General features: G+C 37.0%; 1 protein-coding gene and 1 pseudogene across 3 annotated transcripts in view; one reads left to right on the forward strand and one right to left on the reverse strand.

Moving 5' to 3' along the window:
* TBC1D12 (TBC1 domain family member 12) overlaps positions 1–25,251 on the reverse strand; it is a 126,941-nt gene that overhangs the window by 46,386 nt on the left and 55,304 nt on the right. For 2 of the 3 annotated variants that reach the window (XM_012454810.2, XM_064374094.1), the window contains one exon: positions 15,741–15,856. In XM_012454810.2, the coding sequence (XP_012310233.1) occupies positions 15,741–15,856 (116 nt within the window). Of the gene's footprint in view, positions 1–13,079; positions 13,306–15,740; positions 15,857–25,251 lie in introns of those variants that run through there. The other variant, XM_012454811.3, reaches the window with a different exon arrangement.
* Positions 22,652–23,462, forward strand: LOC105718957 (large ribosomal subunit protein uL30-like; annotated as a pseudogene).

The following is a 25,251-nucleotide window of genomic DNA, read 5'->3' on the forward strand; positions in this document are numbered from 1 at the left end:
TTAGCAAACTAAATTCAACAATACATTGAAAAGATAATTCATCATGACCAATTGAGACTTATCCCTGGAATGTAAGTCTATTTCAATGTATGCAAATCAATCAATGTGATACATCATCTCAATAGAGAGAAAAAAAACTGTATGACAATTTCAACTGATGCTGAAAAAGCATTTGACAAAATTCAACATCCTTTCATGATAAAAGCTCTCAAAAAACTGGAGACAGAAGGAACATACCTCAAAATAGTAAAAGCCATATACCACAGACCCACAGTATCATACTTAATGGGAAAAAATTGAAAGCCTTTCTTCTAAAATCTGGAACAAAACAAGGCTGCCGATTTTCACCACTGTTATTCAACATAACACTGCAAGTCCTAGCTAGAACAATCAGACAAGAGAAGGAAATAAAGGATATCCAAATTGGAAAGGAAGAAATCAAATTACTCCTGTTTGCAGATGAGATAATCTTATATTTGGAAGAGTCCAAAGACTCTACCAAAAAAACTATTAAAAATGATAAACAAATTCAGTAAAGTTGCAGGATAAAAAAATCAACAGACAAAAATCAGTAACATTTCTACATGCCAACACTGAACAATCTGAAAAATTAAAAAAAATCCCACTTATAACAGCCACAAATAAAATTAAATACCTAGGAATTAATCAAAGAAGTAAAAGGTCTTATTTTATTTGAAACAATACAAACTGTAAAACATTGATAAAAGAAACTGAAGAGGACACCAAATAATGGAAAATATTCCATGTTCATGGATTGAAAAGAATCAACATTGTTAAAATGTCCATACTACCCAAAGCAATCTACAGATTCAATGCAAACCCTATCAAAATAGCAACAACATTCTTCACAGAAATAGAAAAGACAATCCTAAAATTTATATGTATCAAAAAAGATTGAGAATAGCCAAAGCTATTTTGAGCAAAAAGAACAAAACTGGAGAAATTGCATTATCTGACTTCAAATTGCACTACAGAGCTATAATAACCAAAAACAGCATGGTAGTGGCATAAACACAGACACACAGACCAATGGAACAGAACAGAGAACCCAGAAATAAATCTATACATCTACTGGATAATCTGTCATTTTTTTTTTTTTAACTTTTTTTCTTTTTTTTTTGAGATGGAGTCTCGCACTGTCGCCCAGGCTGTAGTGCAGTGGCACAATCTTGGCTCACTGTGATGTTGTGATGTCCACCTCCTGGGTTCAAGCAATTCTCCTGCTCAGCCTCCCGAGTAGATGGGACTACAGGCATGCACCACCATGCCCAGCTAATTTTTTTATATTTTTAGTAGAGACGGGGTTTCACCATGTTGGCCAAGATGGTCTCGATCGCCTGACCTCGTGATCCACCCGCCTCGGCCTCCCAAAGTGCTGGGATTACAGACGTGAGCCACCGTGCCTGGCCTCATCTGTCATTTTTGACAAAGGTGTCAAGAACATATGTTCGGGAAAACACAGTCTCTTCGATAAATGATACTGGGAAAACTGGATTATCATATGCAGAAGAATAAAACTAGACCCCTATCTCTCACCGTGTACAAAAATCAAATCAAAATGGATTCAAGACTTAACTCTAAGACCTCAAACTATGTAACTACTAAAAGAAAACATTGAGGAAACTTTCCAGGACACTGGACTAGGCAAAGAGTTCTTGAGTAATACCCCACAAGCACAGGCAGCCACAGCACAAATGAACAAATGAGATCACATCAAGTTGAAAACATTTTGCACAGCAAAAACAAAACAAAACAAAACAAATAAAACAGAATGGGACAAAATGTGTGCAAACTACCTGTCTGACAAGGGATTATATTAGATTAATATAATAACTAGAATACATAAGGAGCTCAAGCTTATATATCCACAGGGATAAATCTCATAATACAATTTAAAAATGGGTAAAAGATTTGAATGGACATTTCTCAAAAGACATACAAATGGCAAACAGGCATATTCAAAGGTGGTCAACATCACTGATCAGAGAAATGCAAATCAAAACTACAATGAAATATCATCTCAACCTAGTTAAAATGACTTATCAAACAGACAGGCAATATCGAATGCCGAAAAGGATATAGGGAAAAGGGAATCGTTGCACACTGTTGGTGGTAATGTAAATTAGTATAACCACTATGGAGAACAGTTTGGAAGTTCCTCAAAAAACTAAAAATAGAGCTACCATATGATCCAGCAATCCCACTGCTAGGTATATACCCAAAAGAAATGCAATCAGAAAATCAAAGAAATATCTGCACTCCCATGTTTATTGCAGCACTATTCACAGTAGCCAAGCTTTGGAAGCAACCTGTGACCATCAACAGACAAGTGAGTAAAGAAAATGTGGTTCACAAGAGGCGCAGGCTGTGGTGAGCCGAGATTGCACCACTGCACTCCAGCCTGGGAGACAGAGTGAGACTCCATGTCAAAAAAAAAAAAAGGAAGGAAAGAATATGTAGTTAATATACACAATGGATTATTCATCCAGAAAAAGGAATGAGATCCTGTCATTTGCAACAATATGGATGGTAATGGAGATCATTATGTTGAGTAAATGGCCAGAGCACAGAAAAATATCACATGTTCTCACTTATTTGTAGAGCTAAAAATTAAAACAATTGAAATCATGGTGACAGAGAGTAGAAACATGGTTACCTAAGGCTGGGAAGGGTAGTAGTGGGGCAGGGAGAAAGTGGGGATGGTTAATGGATTTGAAACAATAGAAAGAATGAATAAAGGCCAGGCGCAGTGGCTCACGCCTGTAATCCCAGCACTTTGGGAAGTCAAGGCAGGCGGATCACGAGGTAAGGAGTTTGAGACCAGCCTGGCCAATATGGTGAAACCCCGTCTCTAATAATAACACAAAAATTAGCCAGGCATGGTGGTGTGCATCTGTAGTCCCATTTACTTGGGAGGCTGAAGCAGGAGAATCACTTGAACCCAGGAGGCAAAGTTTGCAGTGAGCTGAAATTGCACCACTGCACTCCAGCCTAGGCGACAGAGTGAGACTCCATCTCGAAAAAAAAATTAATAGAATGAATAAAACCTAGTATTTGATAGCATAAAAGGGTGACTATACTCTATAATAATGTAATTGTACATTTAAAAATAACCATGTAGCCATAAAAAAGAACAAAGGTGGAAACAAATGCAGGAACCACTGATGGAGCCAGAGGCTATTATCTTCTGCAAACTAGCACAGGAACAGAAAACCAAATGTTCTCACTTACAAGTGAGAGCTAAATGATGAGAATTTCTGAACACAAACAAGGAAACAACAGACACTGGGGTCTATGTTAAGGGTAAAGGGTGGGAGGAGGGAGAGGAGCAGAAAAGATAACTATTGGATACTGGGCTTAATTCCTGGGTGATAAAATAATCTGTACAACAAGCCCCCATGACATGAGTTTGCCTATGTAACAAACCTTCACATGTACCCTGGAACCTAAAATAAAACTTGGAAAACAAAAAGAAAAATGAGAAAACATAAATAACTAAATTATAATTGGATTGTTTATAACACAAAGAATAAATGCCCTCAAAAGGATGGATACCCCATTTACCATGATATGCACTACATGCTCTGTATCAAAGTATCTCATTTATCCCATAAATATATTTATCTACTATGTACCCACAAAAATTAAAAATGAAATTTTAAAAAAGCCAAAATAGGCCAAAATCTTGGCCTTTGGAGCTAGTTAGGCAGGTGGAGAATGTAATAGAAAAATTATTGAAGGAAATTAAAAGTGCTATTCAATGAACACACAAATGATAAGAAAGTAAAACAGTATTATTGCTGAGGAGGTGTGAGTGATCTAGATAAAACACCAAACCAGCCATAACATTTAAGCCAAAGCCTAGTCCACAGCAAAGCCCTAATTCTCTTCAACTCTATGAAGGCTGAGAGAGGTGAAGAAGTTGCAGAAGAAAAGCTGGAATCTAGCAGAGATTGGTTCATGAAGTTTAAGGAAAAAAGCTGTTTACACACAAAAGTACAAGGTAAGGCAGCAAGAGCTGACGGGGAAGCTACAGCAAGTTATCCAGAAGATACACTAAGATCATTGATGAAGGTGGCTACTCTAAACAACAGATTTTCAATGTAGACAAAACAATCTTCTACTGGGAAAAAAATGCCATCTAGGACTTTCTAAGCAAGGGAGAATTCAATGCCTGGCTTCAAAGGACAGGCTGACTCTCTTCTTAGAGGCTAATGTAACTGGTGACTTTAAGTTGAAGCCAATGCTCATGGACCATTCTGAAAATCCTAGGGCCCTTAAGAATCATTCTAAATCTACTCTGCCTGTGCCCAATAAAGCCTGGATGACAGGACATCTGTTTACAGCACGGTTAAATGAATATTTTAAGACTACTGATGAGTTCTACTGCTCAGAAAAAAAAAAAAAATGATTACTTTCAAAGTAGTACTGCTTACTAATGATGGACCTAGTTACCAAAGAGCTCTGATGGAGAGGTACAACAAGATGAATGTTGTTTTCATGCCTTCCAACACAACATTCATTCTGTAGCCTGTGGATCAAGAAGTAATTTGACTTTCAAGTCTTTTTTTTTTTCTTTTTGAGACAGGGTCTGGCTCTGTTGTCCAGGCTGGAGTGCAGTGGCGTGATCATGGCTCACTACAACCTCTGCTTCTCAGGCTCAAGCAATCCTCCCACCTCAGCCTCCCAAGTAGCTGGGACTACAGGTGTGCACCACCACACCCAGCTAATTTTTTATATATATATTTTTTGTAGAGACAGGGTTTCACTGTGTTGCCCAGGCTGGTATTGAACTCCTGGGGCTCAAGTGATTCACCTACCTCAGCCTCCCAAAATGTGAGGATTACAGGCATGAGCCACCACGCCCAGCCTCAACTCTTAATACTAAAGAAATACATTTTGAAAGGCTGTAGCTGCCACAGATAGTGATTCCTCTACTGGATCTGGGTAATGTAAGTTGAAGACCTTCTGGAAAGGATTCACCATTTCAGATGTCATTAAGAACATCTGCGGCCAGGCGCAGTGGCACATGCCTATGATCCCAGCACTTTGGGAGGCTGAGGCGGGTGGATCACCTGAGGTCAGGAGTTTGAGACCAGCCTGGCCAACATGGTGAAACTCCGTCTCTACTAAAAATACAAAAAAATTAGCTAGGTGTGGTGGCTCATGCCTGTAATTCCAGCTACTCAGGAGGCTGAGGCAGGAGAATAGCCCGAACCTGGGAGGTAAAGGTGGCAGTAAGCCGAGACTGCACCACTGCACTCCAGCCTAGCTGACAGAGTGAGACTCTGTCTTTAAAAAAAGAAATGCTCAATTCACGGGAAAAGGTCAAAATATCAACCTTAACAGGAGTTTGGAAGAAGTGGATTCCAACCCACATGGATGACTTGGAAGGGTTCAAGACCTCAGGAGAGGTAAATTAAGATGTAGTGAAATAGCAAGAGAACCAGAATTAGAAGTAGAGCCTTAATTGCTGCAATCTTATGATAAAACTTGAATGGATGAAGAATTGATTCTTATGGATGAGCAAAGAAATCAGTTTCCTTCAATAGAATCTACTCCTGGTGAAGAAGTGAACACTGTTAAAATGACAACAAAGGATTTAGAATATTACACAAACTTAATTGATAAAGCAGCAGCAGCTTTTGAGAGGACTGACTCCAATTCTGGAAGAAGTTCTATTTCTCTGTAGCATCTGATAAATGTTACAGATAAATCTTTCATGAAAAGAAGAGTCAGTTTATATGACAAACTTCATTACTGCCTTCTTTTAAGAAATTTCCATAGCCACCCCAATCTTCAGTCACCACCACCCTGACCTGTTAGCAGCCATCAACACTGAGACAAAATGCTTCACCAGCAAAAAGACAACGACTTGCTAAAAGCTCAGATGACTGTTAGAATTTTGTAGCAATAAACTATTTTTAATTAAAGTATATATGTTGTTTTTTAGACATAATACTATTGCACACTTTATAGACTACAGTATAGTGTAAACATAAGTCTATATGCACTGGCAAATCAAAAAAAATCATGTTACTGGCTTTATTGTGATATTCACTTCATTGCAGTAGTCTGGAACCAAACCCACAATATTTCCAAGGTATACCTCTTGTGTGTATATACTCAGCAAAGCAGAAGTGAGCATGAACATAATGAGAAGAAAAACAAGACCCAAATAAAAATCTAACAAATGAAAAATACAATTTCTAAAATGAAAAACACACAACATAGAGTGACGGGACTGACAGCAGAGTATATACTGCAGAAGAAAAAAAACTCGATGAACTTGAAAATACATTAGAAAAACTACACAAAATGAAACACGCAGAGACCAAAAAAAAAAAAGAGAGGGAGGGAGAGAGTGAGAGCATCTAAATGAGCTATGGAACATAGACGCTATTAAACAACATACATTTAACTAACATCTCAGAAGAAAGGGAGATGGGAGCAGAACAAACAGAAGAAGAAACAAAGGCTAAAATTTTTCTAAAGTTTATAGAAAACTATAAATGTAAAGATACATTAGGCTTAACAAACCCCAAAGAGAAAGAACATGAAGAAAACCATAAGAAAGCATATCATAATCAACCTGAGGAATATCAGAGATTGAAAAATTCTTAAAAGCACTCAAAAGAAAAAGAATTCACTGCCAACAGACTAGTATTAATACAACAAGAAATGTTTAAAGAATCTTTTTTTTTTTTTTTTTTTTTTTGCAGTTTAGCTCATAGGTCTTAATTGGTTTTTCTCTAAACTATAAATTTTATAATTGAAGGACCACAATTTGTTTAATCAAGATTGGCAACGCTGCAGTTCCTTTATGAAGAGGCTTTTCTGTCGTCCCAGGCTAGCAGAGATGGATAGCTTCTTTGTCAGCAAAGTGATATTTCACTTATTTTATTGTCTTATTTTAAACCCTCTCTCCATGACTTCATTTGCACTTTGACAGAGGGAGGCAGAGTATTTGTCTTATATTTCTCAGATTATAATGAATCTCTAATATTAAAAAATTACAACCTATTTATTTTCATTAAAGAACGTGAGTCTGTTTAGCATTCCTTTCTGCTTATCTTTCTTTCCTTATTCTTTCTCCTTTTGTTTCCATTGGTTTGCTTTTGTCTTGTATTCTTTGTCAGTTTTTTATTTTGTTAGCAACCTCTAGATGTTTATCTCCATGAATCTGTGATTGGCCTCCTAGTAAAATTCTAAGGCTTGCCTTTCTTCCCTGCTGTTTTAGCATTTCTTTGTAAAGTGTTAGCTTCAATTAATTATCCATTGGTACTTACTGTAGCTACACATATTAAAAGGCAAAGTGTTTCTGAAGGCAATTTTTTTTTTAATATGCCCTAAATGAATGAGGCTTCATCCTTCCCATCTTCTTACTCTTTACAGGAGTTCAAATGCAAATAAGCTTCACCTCCCTACACTTGTAGTCTAATAAGTGACCTTTGAGATGGACCTGATCGCCCCTTTTACTTATGGAGATCCTGGAAGTAGGCCAACGGATAAAACCCCAAGTCGAGCGAATACCAGGTTCTTCCAGTGAAATCACTCTCCAAGAGGCAGTTTCATCAGAAAAAAAGATTCCATCAAACTCCTAGAGCTCTTCAGGTCAGAGGATACAGTACCAGGATGTGCAGCTACACTACAGAAGCATTGTCTAAAACCAGATTCAATAAATTAATGGCAAACTATACTGGATTTCTAGTCCAGGGGAGAAAGACTAATTGAGATTAAACCAAAAGCATTATAAACTGCTACAAGTGTTTGTGCTTTTGTTTATGATGAATGGGTTTCATTTTTGGACATTGCTTTTACACGCTGCAAGACCCTTCACTTGAGGTTTTCAACCTTATTCTCCTCGTGTCAAACAACTAAACTACTCCGATGTCTGATGATTAAACTGCTACTCAGGATACTGCAATTACAAGGAGGGTGAACGATCAGCCCAGGAAGGCTATTACGTGTGACCTTTGAGATGGACCTAAAGAACCTTCTTAAGGCAGAAGAAAAATGATACCACATGGAAATTTGCAGTAGTAAAGAGAGCACTGGTAGGCCATGGTGTGTTACCTGGCAGCAGAGATTAGCAAAATATCCCCACTGGATACTCCTAATAGACCACTAATAAGAAGCAAGAAGCTGGGTGACTATGTACATGTTACTTTTGAACATATTCAGAAAACTAAAATATATAATGAGATTGGCTGGTTGCTTCTAATGTCACTAAACAAAGTGGAAAAAGAAAAGGATGAACTCAGAGATTTGAATACCCACCTTAAGCACCACATAAATGACTAAAAGCTTCTGTGCACCTTGAAGACCCTCATCTTCTATAGTAGCAGCATGTGACTGCTATCTCATTCTGTGACTGGTTGAACTACAACAAATTTGAACTCCCAGTCTTGCAAGGTGTTTACTGTTAAAGTGAGGGCAATGATTGGGAAATAATGGGATCCTGAAAGTTGAGATGGGGATACATGGGAAGACCTTGATGAAGCTGGGGACACTGAGCCTCTAAACTATCCTGAATTGTCTTTGCCAGTGGAAGAGGCTTCTCCACGCCATCTGAAGGGGATCAACCCTGCATTGCCTAAGGAAATGGCAATGGCCTCCCCTGAGGCAGCTGGCCTGCAAGACAATAATGACTCTCCACAGGATCTACCCTTCTTACCCCTTCACTTCTAGGTCTATAAATAAACTCAATATTCAGCAGGCTCCTAAAGGTGAGGTACAAAGTGAGACCCATGAGGAGGCATAATATATTCCAAAAGAACCATTTGAGTTTTTAAATTTATACACATAGAAATCTGGGGAACAAGTAATGGAATGAACACTAAGAGTGTAAGATAATGGTGGAAAGAACAAGGACTGATGTAAGATAAAGTTGGATCAGGATACATTTATATAGGCTCCCTAAGCAGAGATGCTGTATTTAATCTACAGCTCAGGGAATTAGAAGGGGGCTCTAACAGTTTGGTTGGTTGATTGGTTAAAACATGCACCAAAAGGTAACCCACAGTGAGTGAGCTGGAAATGTCCGATCTGCTTTGACTTAACATAGAGAAAGGAATTCAAAGGCTTAGGGGGATGGGAATGTCAGAATAGGTTTGTCATTTAAAACCTACTCACCCATACAGGGAGCATATCCAGAAAACATACTTATCTCTTTTTAAAATTTATTTTTAACTTTTAAAAAAATTTTCATGGACACAGCAGCTCCCTATGTTGCCCAGACTGGTCTCAAACTCCTAGGCTCAAACGATCCTCCCATATCAGCCTCCCAAAGTGCTAGGATTACATGCATAAGCCATTGTACCCCATACAGATGACGTATTTTTCTCTGCAACTGTGACAAATAAAATTGTGATGGGAGCCCCAGCACCCTTGAAGAACCATGATCACTTTTTTGTAGGTCATACCTTCCAGTGGGAATTGTGGTCATTGAACTGAGAAACCTAAATGCAATGGGAATAATTGGATTCTGGGCTGGCAGGGACCAAGTGGCAGCACTCCACCACCAAAGCAAGGCGAGCATAATTACCATAATGAACAGCAGAGTCAAAGCAGCAATCAGAATAGTATGACTTGCACAGACCTATTGTGTTGGCTAGTTGATATGGTATTGCCAGAAGTGAAAAACCAATCTATACAAGCAGAAAAGTTCTAGGTCAAGAGAACAAAAGTCTATCTTGAATCATAAAGACCAATGGCCCCTCAGTCACTTCCCAGATTTGAGCCAGTTTACAGATCCAGAATCCTTTGAATGCAGAAGATGATGGGTCCCCTTGAGAGGACTCCAGTACACTATCAAAAATTTATACTATTAATCTTTCTCCCAGTCTTTCCCAAAGGGGATTATAGCCTTTTACCAGGGTAACTATTAGGTAAAAAAAAATAATCAGATTTTTCAGAGATTACTGGATATCGGCTCTAATCTGACACTAATTCCAGGAGACCCCAAATGTTACCATTGTCCAGAGTCAAAGAAGAGGTATGTAGAGGTCAGGTGATTAGAGGAGTTTTAGGTTAAGTCTGTCTTACTGTGGGCCCAGTGGATCCCCAAGCCCATTCTGTGGTTAGCATAAGGTCAGCATGAAAATGAAGTTTCTTGCTAAATATGGTGAAAGATATGAATCCTTATCCGTGATGCATGGAAACACCATACTAGCTCTGAAGTACTTAATTTGGGCTACTTACATACTTAAATTCTTGCATATTTAGGCCACTATTTGGGGAGTCTCTTATGTTGAATGTAACTGCTTAATCATATACCAGTTAATCAATTATGATGCTCTAAAGGTCAAGAGCTATCACAAACTCCAACCACATTTAAAATCCATGGAGTTCAGTCCTCACATCCAGAGCCATTGAATCTTATAATTCCTAGTATTGCTACACATACTAACTGACTTAAATCTTTTTTTTTTTTTTTTTTTTTTTTGAGACGGAGTTTCACTCTTATTACCCAGGCTGGAGTGCAATGGCGCGATCTCGGCTCACCGCAACCTTCGCCTCCCGGGTTCAGGCAATTCTCCTGCCTCAGCCTCCTGAGTAGCTGGGATTACAGGCACGCACCACTGTGCCCAGCTAATTTTTTGTATTTTTAGTAGAGACGGGGTTTCACCACGCTGACCAGGATGGTCTCGATCTCTTGACCTCGTGATCCACCCGCCTCGGCCTCCCAAAGTGCTGGGATTACAGGCGTGAGCCACCGCGCCCGGCCTTAAATCTTACAAATCAATTCTGTCCAAAGCTGCTTTCTACCTAAGTCTTAGGACCAACTATCAACTCCAAAATCCTAGCCTTAAGTCTCTCTTATTTCCTTTCACAAGCCATTCTGCTTCGCCTCTATGGATTTCTGTTAAAGAATAACGAATTTATTCCTAAATTTCAGATAAAGTGCTTCCTAGAATTACAGAGAATTGTGAAGATAAAAGTAATGATGGATTCCATATAGTTCCATGCAAAATAATTACAATATCCCCTTTCATTATGTTATTATATTTTTTTTAAAAAAGAAAAACTTCATTTACTGTAAAAAAAAAAAATAAGACCACAGGAAAAAATAGAAGCTAAATATAAATCTAGTTTTCAGGAAATAGTGATACTGGACTCCGGGTAATATTATTTTTTCTTTTGCTTCTACATCCCAGGACAATACATACTTTTCTGGAATTACTAATCTTTTGAACCTATATTCTCTTCTTTTGCTTTTCCAGTCCTTTTAATAATCTTGCAATAAATTATTAAAGTTCCTCTGTTTGAAATTACCACATTGATTTGTTTTTCTGATTGGACTCTGAGCCCTTAAGATACAGAAAATTCCTTGATTGATAGTTGTATTTAATTTACCTTTAAAAATTTTCATTTTACCAGTTTAGAAATAGCTTAATTGAGATTACATTTCCAGTTTTGTTTTGTTTTGTTTTATTTTGAGATGGAGTCTCACTCTGTCACCGGGCTGGAGTGCAGTGACGCAATCTCGGCTCACCACAACCTCCACTTCCTGGGTTCAAGCAATTCTCCTGCCTCAGCCTCCCAAGTAGCTGGGACTACAGTCATGCACCACCATGCCCAGCTAATTTTTGTAGTTTTAGTAAAGATGGGGTTTCACCATGTTGGCCAGGATGGTCTCGATCTCTTGACCTCATGATCTGCCCACCCAAATTCCTCCCAAAATGCTGGAATTTTGGGACATGAGCCACCACGCCTGTCCTACATTTCCAGTTTTTTAACTACAAATCCTGCCTTTAAGATTTCTAACCACTTATTGGCTTCCACCACATAGGCCTGATCCTTCTCTTCACATAAGATGAAATGTTGCTGGTGTAAAGCTTAATCCCTTTTGCAATTGCAGTCTCTGTTATCATATTTTATTTTATTTTATTTTATTTTTTGAGACAGGGTCTCACTCCGTCATCCAGGCTGGAGTGCAGTGGTGCAATCACAGCTCACTGTTATCTCAAACCCCTGGGCTCGAGAAATCCTCCCAAGTAGGCTAGGACTACAGTTATGTGCCACTACAACCCGGCTTATTTTTGGTAGAGACAGGGTCTCACTATTTTGTACAGGCTGTTCTTGAACTCCTGGCCTCAAGCAATCCTCCTGCTTCAGCCTCCCAAAGCACTGGAATTATAGATGTGAGCCACCACGCCTAGCTCCTCTGTTGTTTCTTTTCTACAAGTCATAGCAAACGATTTGCTGGGCGCAGTTTAAGAAACCTAGTCTTCTGTTTACTAAGGTGAAATTTGCAGATCTAAATAGACCTCTTTCTCTGCACAACCTCATATCCCACATCTGGACCTCCCACATGGTCTAGATCCCTGGTCCCCAACCTTTATGGCACCAGAGACCAGTTTCATGGAAGACAATTTTCCCATGGACTGTGATGGGAGGATGATTTCAGGACAATTCAGGTGTATTATATTTATTGTGTACTTTATATTATTACATTGCCATATGTAATAATTATATAACTCATCATAATGTGGAATCAGTGGGAGCCCTGAGCTCATTTTCCTGTAACTAGACAGTCCTATCTGGGGGTGATGGGAAAAAGTGACAGATCATCAGGCATTAGATTCACATAAGGAGCACACAACCTAGATCCCTCACATACATAGTTCACAAAAGGGTTCATGCTCTTATGTGAATCTAAGGCTGCCACGGTCCAGACAGGAGATGAAGCTCAGGGAGTGGCTGTAAATACTGATGAAGTTTTGCCTGCTAACTCACTCACTTACCACTCATCTCCTCCTGTGCAGCCCAGTTCCTAACTAGAATCAGTCTGTGGCCTGGGGTTTGGAGAATCCTGCTGTAGAGTAATTTCTATCTTCTTTCAGATGCCACCTCATAGTTGAAGTAGTGGCATTACCCGTAGGTAAGACACAAAAGCAGAAAAGGCCGCTTGAACCTGCCTGCATCCATAAAGAGAAGAAACCAAAGATTGCTCAGGTCTCTGTTCTAGCTTCTTGAGCTATGTTAGCTGACCCAAGTCTGCTAGAAGAGCATTCTGAGGAAGATAAAGTACAAAGTTCCACTTTAGTACTCACATTGTACCCATGTATTTCCACGTAAAGTTTTCTTCCCCTCATCTGGTTTTATACTCAATAAAATTGAAGGTTTCATTCTCTTCTGTTCTCCATTATTTATTTTTCAATTGGTTGAAGTAGAAGAAGAAGAAATAAGTGATTAAACACCCCCATACTCCAACACCATGAAAAAACTTTGTGGGTCTCAGTTACATAACCATACTAGAGACCAAATTCAGTCTCTATATTAGAGATGAGCAAACACACAGAAACAGAATGAAAGCTATTAACATTTATTATAATTAATATAACTTCAGATAGTTCCATAGAGTGAAAATAAAAGTACTTTTTTCAGCTGTTTATATATTTTTGTACACTCAGTTCTTTTCATAATGTTATTGTGTCTACCATATTATTTCAAGCCAATTTCATTGAACATTATTTCAAGGAACTGTTTGTGTGTTACAAGAAAGGTACAAGATAAGTAGATACAACAAGGCTGAAGAAATCACCAAAGACTTGATAGAAAAGATAAAGCCTAATCCTTAAGGACTGAGTAAGTAAGAAGTAGAAATAAGATAAAAGCCTTCTGAGAGATGGGAATAACAGGAGCAAAGGCATGGTGGCAGAACCTAAAGAGACAGGTATGATATAAAATAGTATGGTGTAAAGAAAGATTTGTCCCCAACACTGTCTAGAACAGAACTTTTTGAGTAATATTTTCATAAACGCTTTCTGGGAAGAAATTAACATTTCTGGGAAAAAGCATAATCCATTTTGGACAAATTTTAACAAGCTTAAGCAAGCTCTTCTGGGAACTTAGTTATCTACACACTCAGCTGATAGTTCCAAAAGTCTAAAGATGTTTAACAAGCTATTCTTTTCTTATTTATCTAACCACTCTTGTTTTCCTACAGTATCTCCACCAAGAAAGGAATCTTTGAATTGGCCTGGTTCATTTTCATCCCTGGCAGCAAGTCTGAAATGAAATTTCACATGTTCTTATAAATTTCTAAAAGTCTTTTTTTAAACAATGAAAAGACAAATATAAACATATTCATCAAATCCTAAATAAGGAATATTGGGACAATTCTTTAGTATAAGGGGATGTAACCAGAATAAAAGAATAATGTACTAATAGGTCCAGCTTTTTTTCTTTTGCAATGTCCAAAAAATATTCTACACCCTTCTATTTGGCTCCAGACTATTACTATGTTCATCAGGACAATGGGTAGAAAAAGCTCCAGATCAGTAAAATGACAAGAAATGCTAGGAAGTTTTACATTAAAAAAAAAAAAGAAAGAAAGAGAGAGAATTATTTAGCCAGGTGCAAAGGTGCAATGGTGTGCACGGGTAGTCCTAGCTACTCAGGAGGCAGAGGTGGGAGAATTGTTTGAGGCCAGGAGTTCAAGGCTGCAGTAAGCTATGATTGTGCCACTGCACTCCAGCCTGGTATGTCAAAGCAAGACTCTCCCTCTAAAAATTAAAATAAATTAAAAAGAAAAAGAGGGACAGAGAGAGAATTCTAGTAAAAGAAAAATAATAGATCCAGTGAACCTAAAGAGGAGAAAAAGAGCTAAGAACCAAGTGATCTTGCTTTAGGATGTGTTTTGTTTAATAATAAATAAGACAATATTCTGATGTACAGCAGCATCATGGAAAATACTGGGAATCACAGAGATGGGAAGAGAGCAATTTAAGATGTTTTGCTGAGCATTAAGAACGTATTCTTAGGCTGGGCATGGTATCTAATGCCTGTAATCCCAGCACTCTGGGAGGCCAAGGTGGGTGAATCATTTGAGGTCAGGAATTTGAGACCAGCCTGGCCAACAAGGCGAAACCCTGCATCTACTTCAAACAAACAAACAAACAAACAAACAAACAAAAAACAATTAGCCAGGGGTGGTGGCATGTGCCTGTAATCCCAGCTACTCAGGAGGCTGCACCAAGAGAATTGCTTGAACTCAGGAGGCGGAGGCTGCAGTGAGCTGAGATCACACCATTGCAGTCCAGCCTGGGCAACTAAGCAAAACTCTGTCTTAAAAATAAATAAATAAATAAACAAACAAACAAATAAAAACAATGTATTCTTAATAATAGTAGGCTTCTAGGCAGGTCAACCCACTCCTCTCTTGGAGTGTACTCTTACTTCCTTAACAAAACTTTTGCTTACCTAAGTAGTTAATTGTACAAAAGGCAAAGACAAGCACATCTTAAATACATATTAAATGTCAAGAAAGGAAAAATAATTGCCCTATCATGTTAAGATGGGGGAGCAGAGAGTTGAAATAGAAACAGACATGAAGAACCAAGACTTTATGTTTCATATACTGACTCACAGGGACCTCTAGAAAATATGCATAAGTCTTAGACAACAACAATATATTCTCTACTAGGGCCAGCAGGGCATGCCTATAATCTTGAAAGGGGAGACTGAGGCAGGAAGATCATTTGAGTTTGAGAACAGCCTGGGCAACATTGCAAGACCCTGTCTCTAAACAAACAAAAAACCCAAGAAAAATATATTCTCCCCAAATAGTTTTAGGATACACAACAGGGATTACATTTTGTATAAAATAAATCCTTTGTGTATCTAATTTCTCAATATCTTTTAAGTAAAATGGTGAACAAAATTAAATTTAAAATATAAATAGTGTTACTGATTATCACTAAAATACTTACGATGGTCGATCCTCAAGAATCAGGGCAGTAGTAGAAAGTGGCTCAAATTCAAAATTCTTACGTCTTGAAGACTGAGGTGGTGGTTTACAGGTCCTTCCCGTCCGTGCTTCATATTCCTAGAATAAATTTAAACATGCCTTATGCAGAAACTGTTCCAACATAGTTTGTATTATTAAATCTGTATCAGTAAGAATATTATGCTATAATAAGAGATACATACAATTCATAAAATAATTTGGTAAAAATATCTAGCAGACAAAAAAAATAAATTTTTTTTTGATGGGGAGGTGGAGGGGAGCTGGAAGCAGTGGCTCATGCCTATAATTCCAACACTTGGGAGGCCAAGGCGGCAAAATTACTTGAGCTCACAAGTTCAAGACCAGCCTGGGCAACAGAGGTGTTCCTCACCTGTACTAAAAATAAAAATAAAAAAAGTTTTTTTTTTTTGGCTGGGCACGGTGGCTCACACCTGTAATCCTAGCACTTTAGGAGGCCAAGGTGGGTGGATCACCTGGGGTCAGGAGTTTGAGACCATCCTGGCCAACACGGTGAAACCCCATCTCTACTAAAAATACAAAAATGTAGCTGGGCATGGTGGTGGGCACCTGTAATCCCAGCTATTCAGGAGGCCGAGGCAGGAGAATCACTTGAACCTGGGAGGCGGAGGTTGCAGTGAGCCGAGATTCCGCCACTGCACTCCAGCCTGGGCAACAACAGCGAAACTATGTCTCAAAAAAAAAAGGTTTTTTTTTCCTGAAGCAACCTAAATTATAAATGTATATTACATACAAAGTATCAAAATGTAAGCGAAGGAAAGATAGAAACACACTAGATTAATCAGGTAAGGTTTTAGGTAGACATTCTTGATTGCCTTCTATGATAACAGCTATTCAAGCCCATCTTTGAATAATCTACAAGTAGATAAGCCTAGTTCCTAAACCTTCAGTCAGATCAGTGATGAAAATGTTGAGACAAGATATAGACAATGCCACTGTACTGCTCTGAATATCCCTGAAGGGTGACATTCAACTTCTAATGAAATAATAGTTTTGGATTTCAATCTACTATTACAAATAGATCTACTTACTCTAAATTTAAACAACACTTTGCTAACATATCTTATCCAAAAATATAGCCATAGACTGTCAAATATTTCACTAAAATTAAGAAACTTCCTATAGTATTTTTCTAGCTCATCCAACCTGATAATCCTAATTTTAAAAAATTAATTTAATATATGGTAAACACATTTAAATTTCTTTATTCAAGTATTTTTTCATAAATGTTCCCAAACTTCTGAAATTTATTTATAGAAATTTGCCAAAGATCAATAACAAGTTTACCAGCTTGCAAGTTCCAGTAGCCACGTTCTTCCTTTCTAAAAAATCAAGCTAGCATCTGATCATCTCTAGGCACTAGTTATGTTTTTCATTACATTCTCAAATATTACTCAATGATTTCATGAACTATGCAAGACCACTGGTGAAGAAGAGAAGACACTGATTTACATGGAGAAAACGAAATGTACTTAAAAAGTGGTCAGATATTTCACTTTTTAGTTGCTTAACCACAATTGCCTGTAATTCTTTTAATACTACTGTTACATCTTTTCCAACTTAAAGCCTCTTTCTCCTTACTCAATCAGGCAATTGTAAAATGAGACCTAATAGTTCCATACCTTTTAAAAATTTGATCATCTTTTTGAAGCAACTTAATTGAGATATTATTTTTTAAAAACAACTTATGTTGTCTTATAAATTTCAGCTTACTTTGTGGTTCCAGCCACTGTTTATAAAGTTTCATAATCATCTTTAGTTCTGCATCTCCCCTTCCATCTACTGTATCTATGTTTTGCTTATCTGAGAGTTCCTTTGCATCACCAAATTGGGTTTTTAGAAACTTCTCCTCTCTCAAATTATTTAGGATTGTGTGCACTTATGTTTATTAACTGTCATCCCAAAGAACCATACAGCTGTTTACAATCAAAAACGATAATGTCACTCATTTCTTTTGGTCTTTTACAATTTTCTTTCCTAATATCTAATATATATATCTAATCATGCTCAACGTTTCTTTTCTTCATTACAAACTCCGATGTAATAAATCCCTTTTCTGTTCATGTTTTTCTTACTAAAAATTATAGAAAAATAAGAAATTTGTTAAAATTTAAATGGTGTTTTGTTTTCCTACAAGGTAACCTGGTTTCACTACCAAACAGAATACCATGAATATTATCCAATAAAACATTTTCCATGCAAACAAAGGTCAAGCACATAAACAGCAAAATCAAACTTTTAAACCAATATATTAATAACAACTAACATTGACAGACACTATGTACCATGCACTGTTAGGCCTCTCCCACTGGAGAAAAACTGAGGTACAAAGATGTATACTCACTTGCTGAAAGTCATTAGCAGCAGGCAGTCTGGCTCTACAGCCTGCCTTTTAATGATCTATTATCTTACTATATTAACAGGCAGCAAAGTAGCTATGTATGACACTTAAAAAATTGTTTTTGTAGAGATGGGATCTCCTTATGTTGCTAAGGCTGGCCTTGAACTCCTGGGCTCAAGCAATCCTCCCGCCCTGTTCCCAAAGTGTAATCCTTCCCAAAGGATTACAGGTATGAGCCACTGTGCCTGGGCTGATGAAAATGTAAAAGAATGAGATTCATAAAATCATTCAGTCAAAGGCTCGCTCATTGGGGTAGATCAGACTGACAATACCTGAATCCCTGATCCATTTAAATATCACAGAAGGAGACCCCCAGACAGCATATTTCTCATATGATGCAATATGAACTATACAACACCATTCTTGAAATATTCTTGCCAAAAGAAAAATCAAAGTTAATATAATTTAGCCTGTAGAATTGTGTTCTCCAATATGATGGCCAAAGTTAATAATAACCAAATAAGCTAATACATGTTTAAATATGCACAAAAATACCAAGGAATCTGGACTATTAAGAGGTTCTCCTTTGGAGAATAAGACTAGAAGAAATGAAGGGCTTTTGGTTTACTTTATGAGGCCAGTGTTGATGGGCTTTGTAAATAACAAAAAATAAAGTATATTTTATGAGAGATCACTTATAGCCATGGTGGATAATTGACAAAGATCTTACTAAAGAGGTGGGATCAGAACTGGAGCAAAAATTATGGGTATTCATAGGTAGAAAAAATTAAAACAGGTCAGCAGGAGCAAGCAAAGGCATGGATCAGGGAAACACATTAATCTCACTGAAAAGAAAAAATGATGATAAATAAGATTAGAAAGGTATAGGCTAAATTACAGGGTCTTTCATTGGTTAAAATATTTAGAGTTAATCATGAACAAAATGGAAAACCACTGAAAGTATGGATAAAGCCAAGTTTGAGGAAAACAGTCCTTTATAAAACGTGAACTAAGTATACATTTAATATATAAAGCAATTCAAAATGAAGCAGCTAGAAGATCATTTATGTATCTAATGTGAGGAATGAGCTTTTTTTTTTTTTTTTTTTTGAGATACAGAGTCTCGCTCCATTGCCCAGGCTGTAGTGCAGTGGTGCAATCTCAGCTCACTGAAATCTCCACCTCCAGGGTTCAAGCCATTCTCCTGCCTCAACCTCCCAAGTAGTTGAGATTACAGGCATGTGCCACCATGACCGGCTAATTTTTGGATTTATCGTAGATATGGGATTTTACCATGTTGGCCAGGCCGGCTTCAAACTCCTGACCTCAGATGATCCACCCACTGTGGCTTCCCAAAGTGCTGGGATTACAGGTGTGAGCCACTACACCTAGCCTAGGAATGAGCTTTGTATAGAATTGTCATTCAAACATCATTCACATAAGAAAAGAAGTTGTATTCTAGCACTTCTCACATAGATACTTGTCATAAAAGTGCTGTAAATTTCTAGAGAGTAAAAATAATAAAAAGCTTTAAAACACTGTATGAGTTTATCTTTACCTGAAAATAGTATAGATTTCTATATCAAAATGACTTAAATATTTGCTGAATAAATTAAACATGCCATCCTAATGCAATCAGGATTACAAATTATATAGCAGTACTCCTGGATAAAAAATAAAAATACAAAGTAAAAAAACAGAATTACAAATTATTTAGAGGCTAGGCACAGAGAATCATGCCTATAATCCCAGCACTTTGGGAGTCCGAGGCAGGCAGAGATCACTTGAGCCTAGGAGTTCAAGACCAGCCTGGGCAATATGGTGAAATCCTGTCTCTACAAAAAATACAAAAATTAGCCAAGTATGGTGGCAGGTACCTGTAGTCCCCAGCTACTCAGGAGGCTGAGGTCAGAGGATCACTTGAGCCAGGTGATGGAGGCTGCAGTGGACCATAATCACGACTGCACTGCAGCCTGGGTGATAAAGTGAAACCTTGTCTCAAAAATGAAATACTAATACTAGTACTTTCAAAATTCATCACAAGATTATAAGCTATTTATTAAGTTGTTCTTGATTATACATAACAGAAAACACAACTCAAACAGGTTTAGGCAAATTTATGAGCTCTGAAAACTGAATATTCCATACAATCAGCTAACTGTGGACTCTGTTTGACCAAGAGGTTCACAGCATAAATGTCAATAGGCAACTCTACTTCTCTACTGTTCTCTATACACATATAAAACATGTATATGTATATATATGTATGTATATATACCACCATTATCTATATATATGTGTGTATATATATCTATATACCACCATTTCTATATATATATACCACCATATTTATACATAGCTATATATAGCATATAGATAGATAGATATGGTGGCATGTATATATATAGTGTACATATAGAGATATGGCGGTATATATACACATATATACATTTTATATGTATATAGAGAACAGTAGAGGTATATATACATACCACATCTATAGATATATAGGTATATGTATATATTTTATATGTATTAGAGAACAGTAGAGAAGTAGAGTTGCTGATTATATATATACATATGTAGAGATACATATCTATATATACATATCTATATATATATCTCATATATATCTATATATATCTCTCTCATATATACATATGTAGATAGATAGATAGATAGATAGATAGATAGACAGACAGATTTCTTTTTTTTTGAGACAGAGTCTCATTCTGTTGCCCAGGCTGGAGTGCAGTGGTGGCATCTCAGCTCACTGCAACCTCAGCCTCCCAGGTTCAAGCAATTGTCCTGCCTCAGCCTCCTGAGTAACTGGGACTACAAGTGCCTGCCCCTGTACCTGGCTAATTTTTGAATTGCTTTGAATGAATATATGAAAAAAGATGAAAGATCTAATATCAATCATCCAAGCTTCCACCTTAAGAAACAAGAAAAATTAGAGCAAATTAATTACAAAGTAGGCAGAAAAAATAATAATAATAAAGAGCAGAAATCAATAAAATTGAAAATAGAAAGTCAGTAGAGACCAAAAGCTAACGGTTCTTTAAAAAGATCAATAAAATCGATAATCCTCTTGCCAGGATAACTAAGAAAAAAAAAAAGAAGAAGACACAAATTACTAATATCAGAAATGAAAGTAGACATGCCTAAACCTGTTTGAGTATCAGAGACATCACTACAGAGCCCAAGGACATTAAAAAGGTTAATGAAGAAATATTATGAATAATTTTTTTTTTGAGATGGAGTCTTGCACTCTGTTGCCATCTTGGATCACTAGAACCGCCACTTCCTGGGTTCAAGCAATTCTCCTGCCTCAGTCTCCCAAGGAGTTGGAACTACAGGTACACACCACCATGTCCAGCTAATTTTTTGTATTTTTAGTACAGACAGGGTTTCACCACATTGGCCAGGCTGGTCTTAAACTCCTGATTTCAAGTGATCTTCCACCTTGGCCTCCCAAAGTTCTGGGATTATAGGCATGAGCCACCATGAACAATTATGAACTAGCCTATTATAAACAATTCTATGCCCATAATTTGATAACCTGAATGAAATGAACCAATTCCTTGAAATACACCCAAACTCACATAAGAAGAAATTGAATCAATAATTAATAATCTCCCAAAAAGAAAGCACAGACCCAGATGGGTTCACTGATAAATTCTATCATACATTTAAGGAAGAAATTATATCAATTATCTATAATCTCTTCCATAAGATAGATGCAGAGGAAATACTTCCTCACTCATTATATGAAGCCAGCATTACCCTAATACCAAAACTAACAGTATTACCAAAAAAGAAACGTACAGACCATATCTCTATGAACATAAATACAAAAAGTCCTCAAGAAAATATTAGCAAATCTAATCCAACAATGTATAAAAAGAATTCTATACCATGACTAAGTGGGATTTATCTCAGGTATGCACCACTGGTTCAATGTTTAAAAAAATTAATTAATTTAATCAATTGCATCAAGAGTCTGAAGAACAAAAATCACATTATAACATCCATAGATGTTGGAAAAGCATTTGACAACATCCAACATTATTCATGATAAAAACCTCTCAGTAAACTAGGAATGGGGGGAACTTCCTCAACTTGATAAAGAACATCTTCAAAAAACCTATAGCTAACATCATACTTTATAGTGAGAAGCAAGAGTCTTTCTAAGATCAGGAAGAAGGCAAGGATGTCCCCACTCACCACTGCTTTTCAACATTGTTCTGGAAGTACTAGTTAATGCAATAGAAAAAGGAAGTAAAAGTTACACTAATAGGGGAAGAATAAATAAAACTGTCTTTGTGTACAGATAATGATTGTCTATAGAGTCCAAAAAAAATCAACAAAAAAACTTCTAGAACTAATAAGCAATAACAGCAAATTTTCAAGATAGAAGGCTAATGTACAAAAGTCAATCACTTTCTTACAATATAACAGCAAAGAAAAAGTAAATTTTAAAACACTTTACTACTCTTTTTCCGGCTGGAACCATGGAAGGTATAGAAGAGAAGAAGAAGAAGGTTCCTGCTGTGCCAGAAACCCTTAAGAAAAAGCGAAGGAATTTTGCAGAGCTGAAGATAAAGCGCCTGAGAAAGAAGTTTGCCCAAAAGATGCTTTGAAAGGCAAGGAGGAAGCTTATCTATGAAAAATCAAAGCACTATCACAAGGAATATAGGCAGATGTACAGAACTGAAATTCAAATGGCAAGGATGGCAAGGAAAGCTGGCAACTTCTATGTACCTGCAGAACCCAAATCAGCATTTGTCATCAGGATCAGAGGTATCAATGGTGTGAGCCCAAAGGTCTGAAAGGTGTTGCAGCTTCTTCGCCTTCGTCAAATCTTCAATGGAACCTTTGTGAAGCTCAACAAGGCTTCAGTTAACATGCTGAGGATTGTAGAGCCATATATTACATGGGGGTACCCAAATCTGAAATCAGTAAATGAACTAATCTACAAATGTGGTTATGGCAAAATTAAAAAGAAGTGAATTGCTTTGACAGATAACGCTCTGATTGCTCGATCTCTTGGAAAATATGGCATCATCTGCATGGAGGATCTGATTCAGGTGATCTATACTGTTGGAAAACGCTTCAAAGAAGCAAATAACTTCCTGTGGCCCTTTAAATTATCTTCTCCACGAGGAGGAATGAAGAAAAAGACCACCCATTTTGTAGAAGGTGGAGATGCTGACAACAGGGAGGATCAGATCAACAGGCTTATTAGAAGAATGAACTAAGGTGTCTCCCATGATTATTTTTCTAAGCTGGTCAGTTAATAAACAGTACCTGCTCTCAATTGAAAAAAAAAAAACCACAGTACCATAAAAATGAAATACTTAAGTATAAGTCTAACAAAATATATGCAAGATCCATATGAGGAAAAGTATAAAACTCGTTTGAAAGATAACAAAGAAGAACAAAATAAATGAAGAGATATTCCATGTTTATGAATAAGAAGACTCAATGTCATTGAGATGTCAGCTCTTCTCAACTTGATCTATAGATTCAACATAATCCCAATCAAAATCTCAGCAAATATTTTGGGGATGATAAACTGATTCTAAAGCTACATGGAGAGACAAAAGGCCCAGAACAGCCAATTCAATATTGAAGAAAAACAAAGTCAGAGAATTGACACTACTCAAATTCAAGGCTTACCATAAGGCTACAATAATCAAGACAGTGTTGGCATTGATGAAAGAACAGACAAATAGCTCAGTGGAACAGAATAGAGATCCCAGAAATAAACCCACATAAATATAGTCAACTGATCTTTGACAAAGGAGCAAAGGCAATACAATGGAGCAAAGATAGGCTTTTCAACAAATGGTAATGGAACAACTGGATATCAACATGCAAAAAAAAAAAAAAATCAATCTACATACAGACTTTACATCTATCACAAAAAATTAATTCAAAATGGTTTACAGACCTAAATGTAAAATGCAAAACTGTATAACTCCTAGGGGATAACACAGAAAATTCAGATGGTCTTGAGTATGGTGATGACTTTTTAGATAAACACTAAACGCAGGATCTACAAAAGAAATTAAAATTAAAATACAATAGTCCCCCCCTTATTCTTGGGAAATATGTTCTAAGACCCCCAGTGGATGCCTGAAAACATAGATAATACATAAGTATTAAGCATTACCCTATATGTGCTTTTTTCCTATACATATGATAAAGTTTCATAAACTTCATAAATTTATAAATTAGACACAGTAAGACATTAACAATAATAAAATGGAGCAATTAGAACAAAATACTATAATAAAAGTTATACGAATGTGTTCTCTCTCTCTCTCTCTCTCTCTCACACACACACACACACACACACAGAGACACACACACGCACATAAAATATCTTAATATTTTCAGACTGCAGCTGACCACAGCTAACTGAAACTGTGGAAAGTGAAACTGTGATAAGAGGAGACTACTATATTAATAAGCTGGAGTTCATTAAAATTTAAAACTTCTGCTCTGTGAAAGACACTGTCAAGAGGATGAGAAGACAAGCCACAGAAAGAGAGAACACATTTGCCAAAGGCATGCCTCACAAAGGACTATTATCCAAAATATAAAGAACTCTTAAAATTCAACAATAAGAAATTGAACAACCTGATTTTTTAAAATGAGCAAAAGACCTGTATATCATCAAAGAAGATATATAGATGGCAGGTAGGCATGTGAAGAGATGTTCAACATCATGTGTCATCAAGGAATTGCAAATTAAGACAATGAGACACCACTACACAGTCAAGAGAATGACCAAAATTCAAAACACTGACAACACCAAATGCTGGAGAAAATGTGGTGCAAGAGTAACTCTCATTCAATGTTGCTGGGAATGCACAATGGCACAACCACTTTGGAAGATAGCTTGCTAGTTTCTTGCAAAACTAACCATATTCTTATGATCCAGAAATCACTTCCTGTGGTATTTACCAAAATGAACTGAAAACATAAAACCACACAAAAAATTACATGTAGAAGTTTAGAGAAGCCTTATTAATAATAGCCAAAACTTGGAAGCAACTAAAATGTCCATCAGTAGGTGAATGAGTAAATAAACTGTGGTGTTTCG

The sequence above is a fragment of the Aotus nancymaae genome, unplaced genomic scaffold, assembly GCF_030222135.1.
Source record: "Aotus nancymaae isolate 86718 unplaced genomic scaffold, 86718_ANA_hifiasm-v0.15.2.pri h1tg000010l, whole genome shotgun sequence".
Classification (NCBI taxonomy): domain Eukaryota; kingdom Metazoa; phylum Chordata; class Mammalia; order Primates; family Aotidae; genus Aotus; species Aotus nancymaae.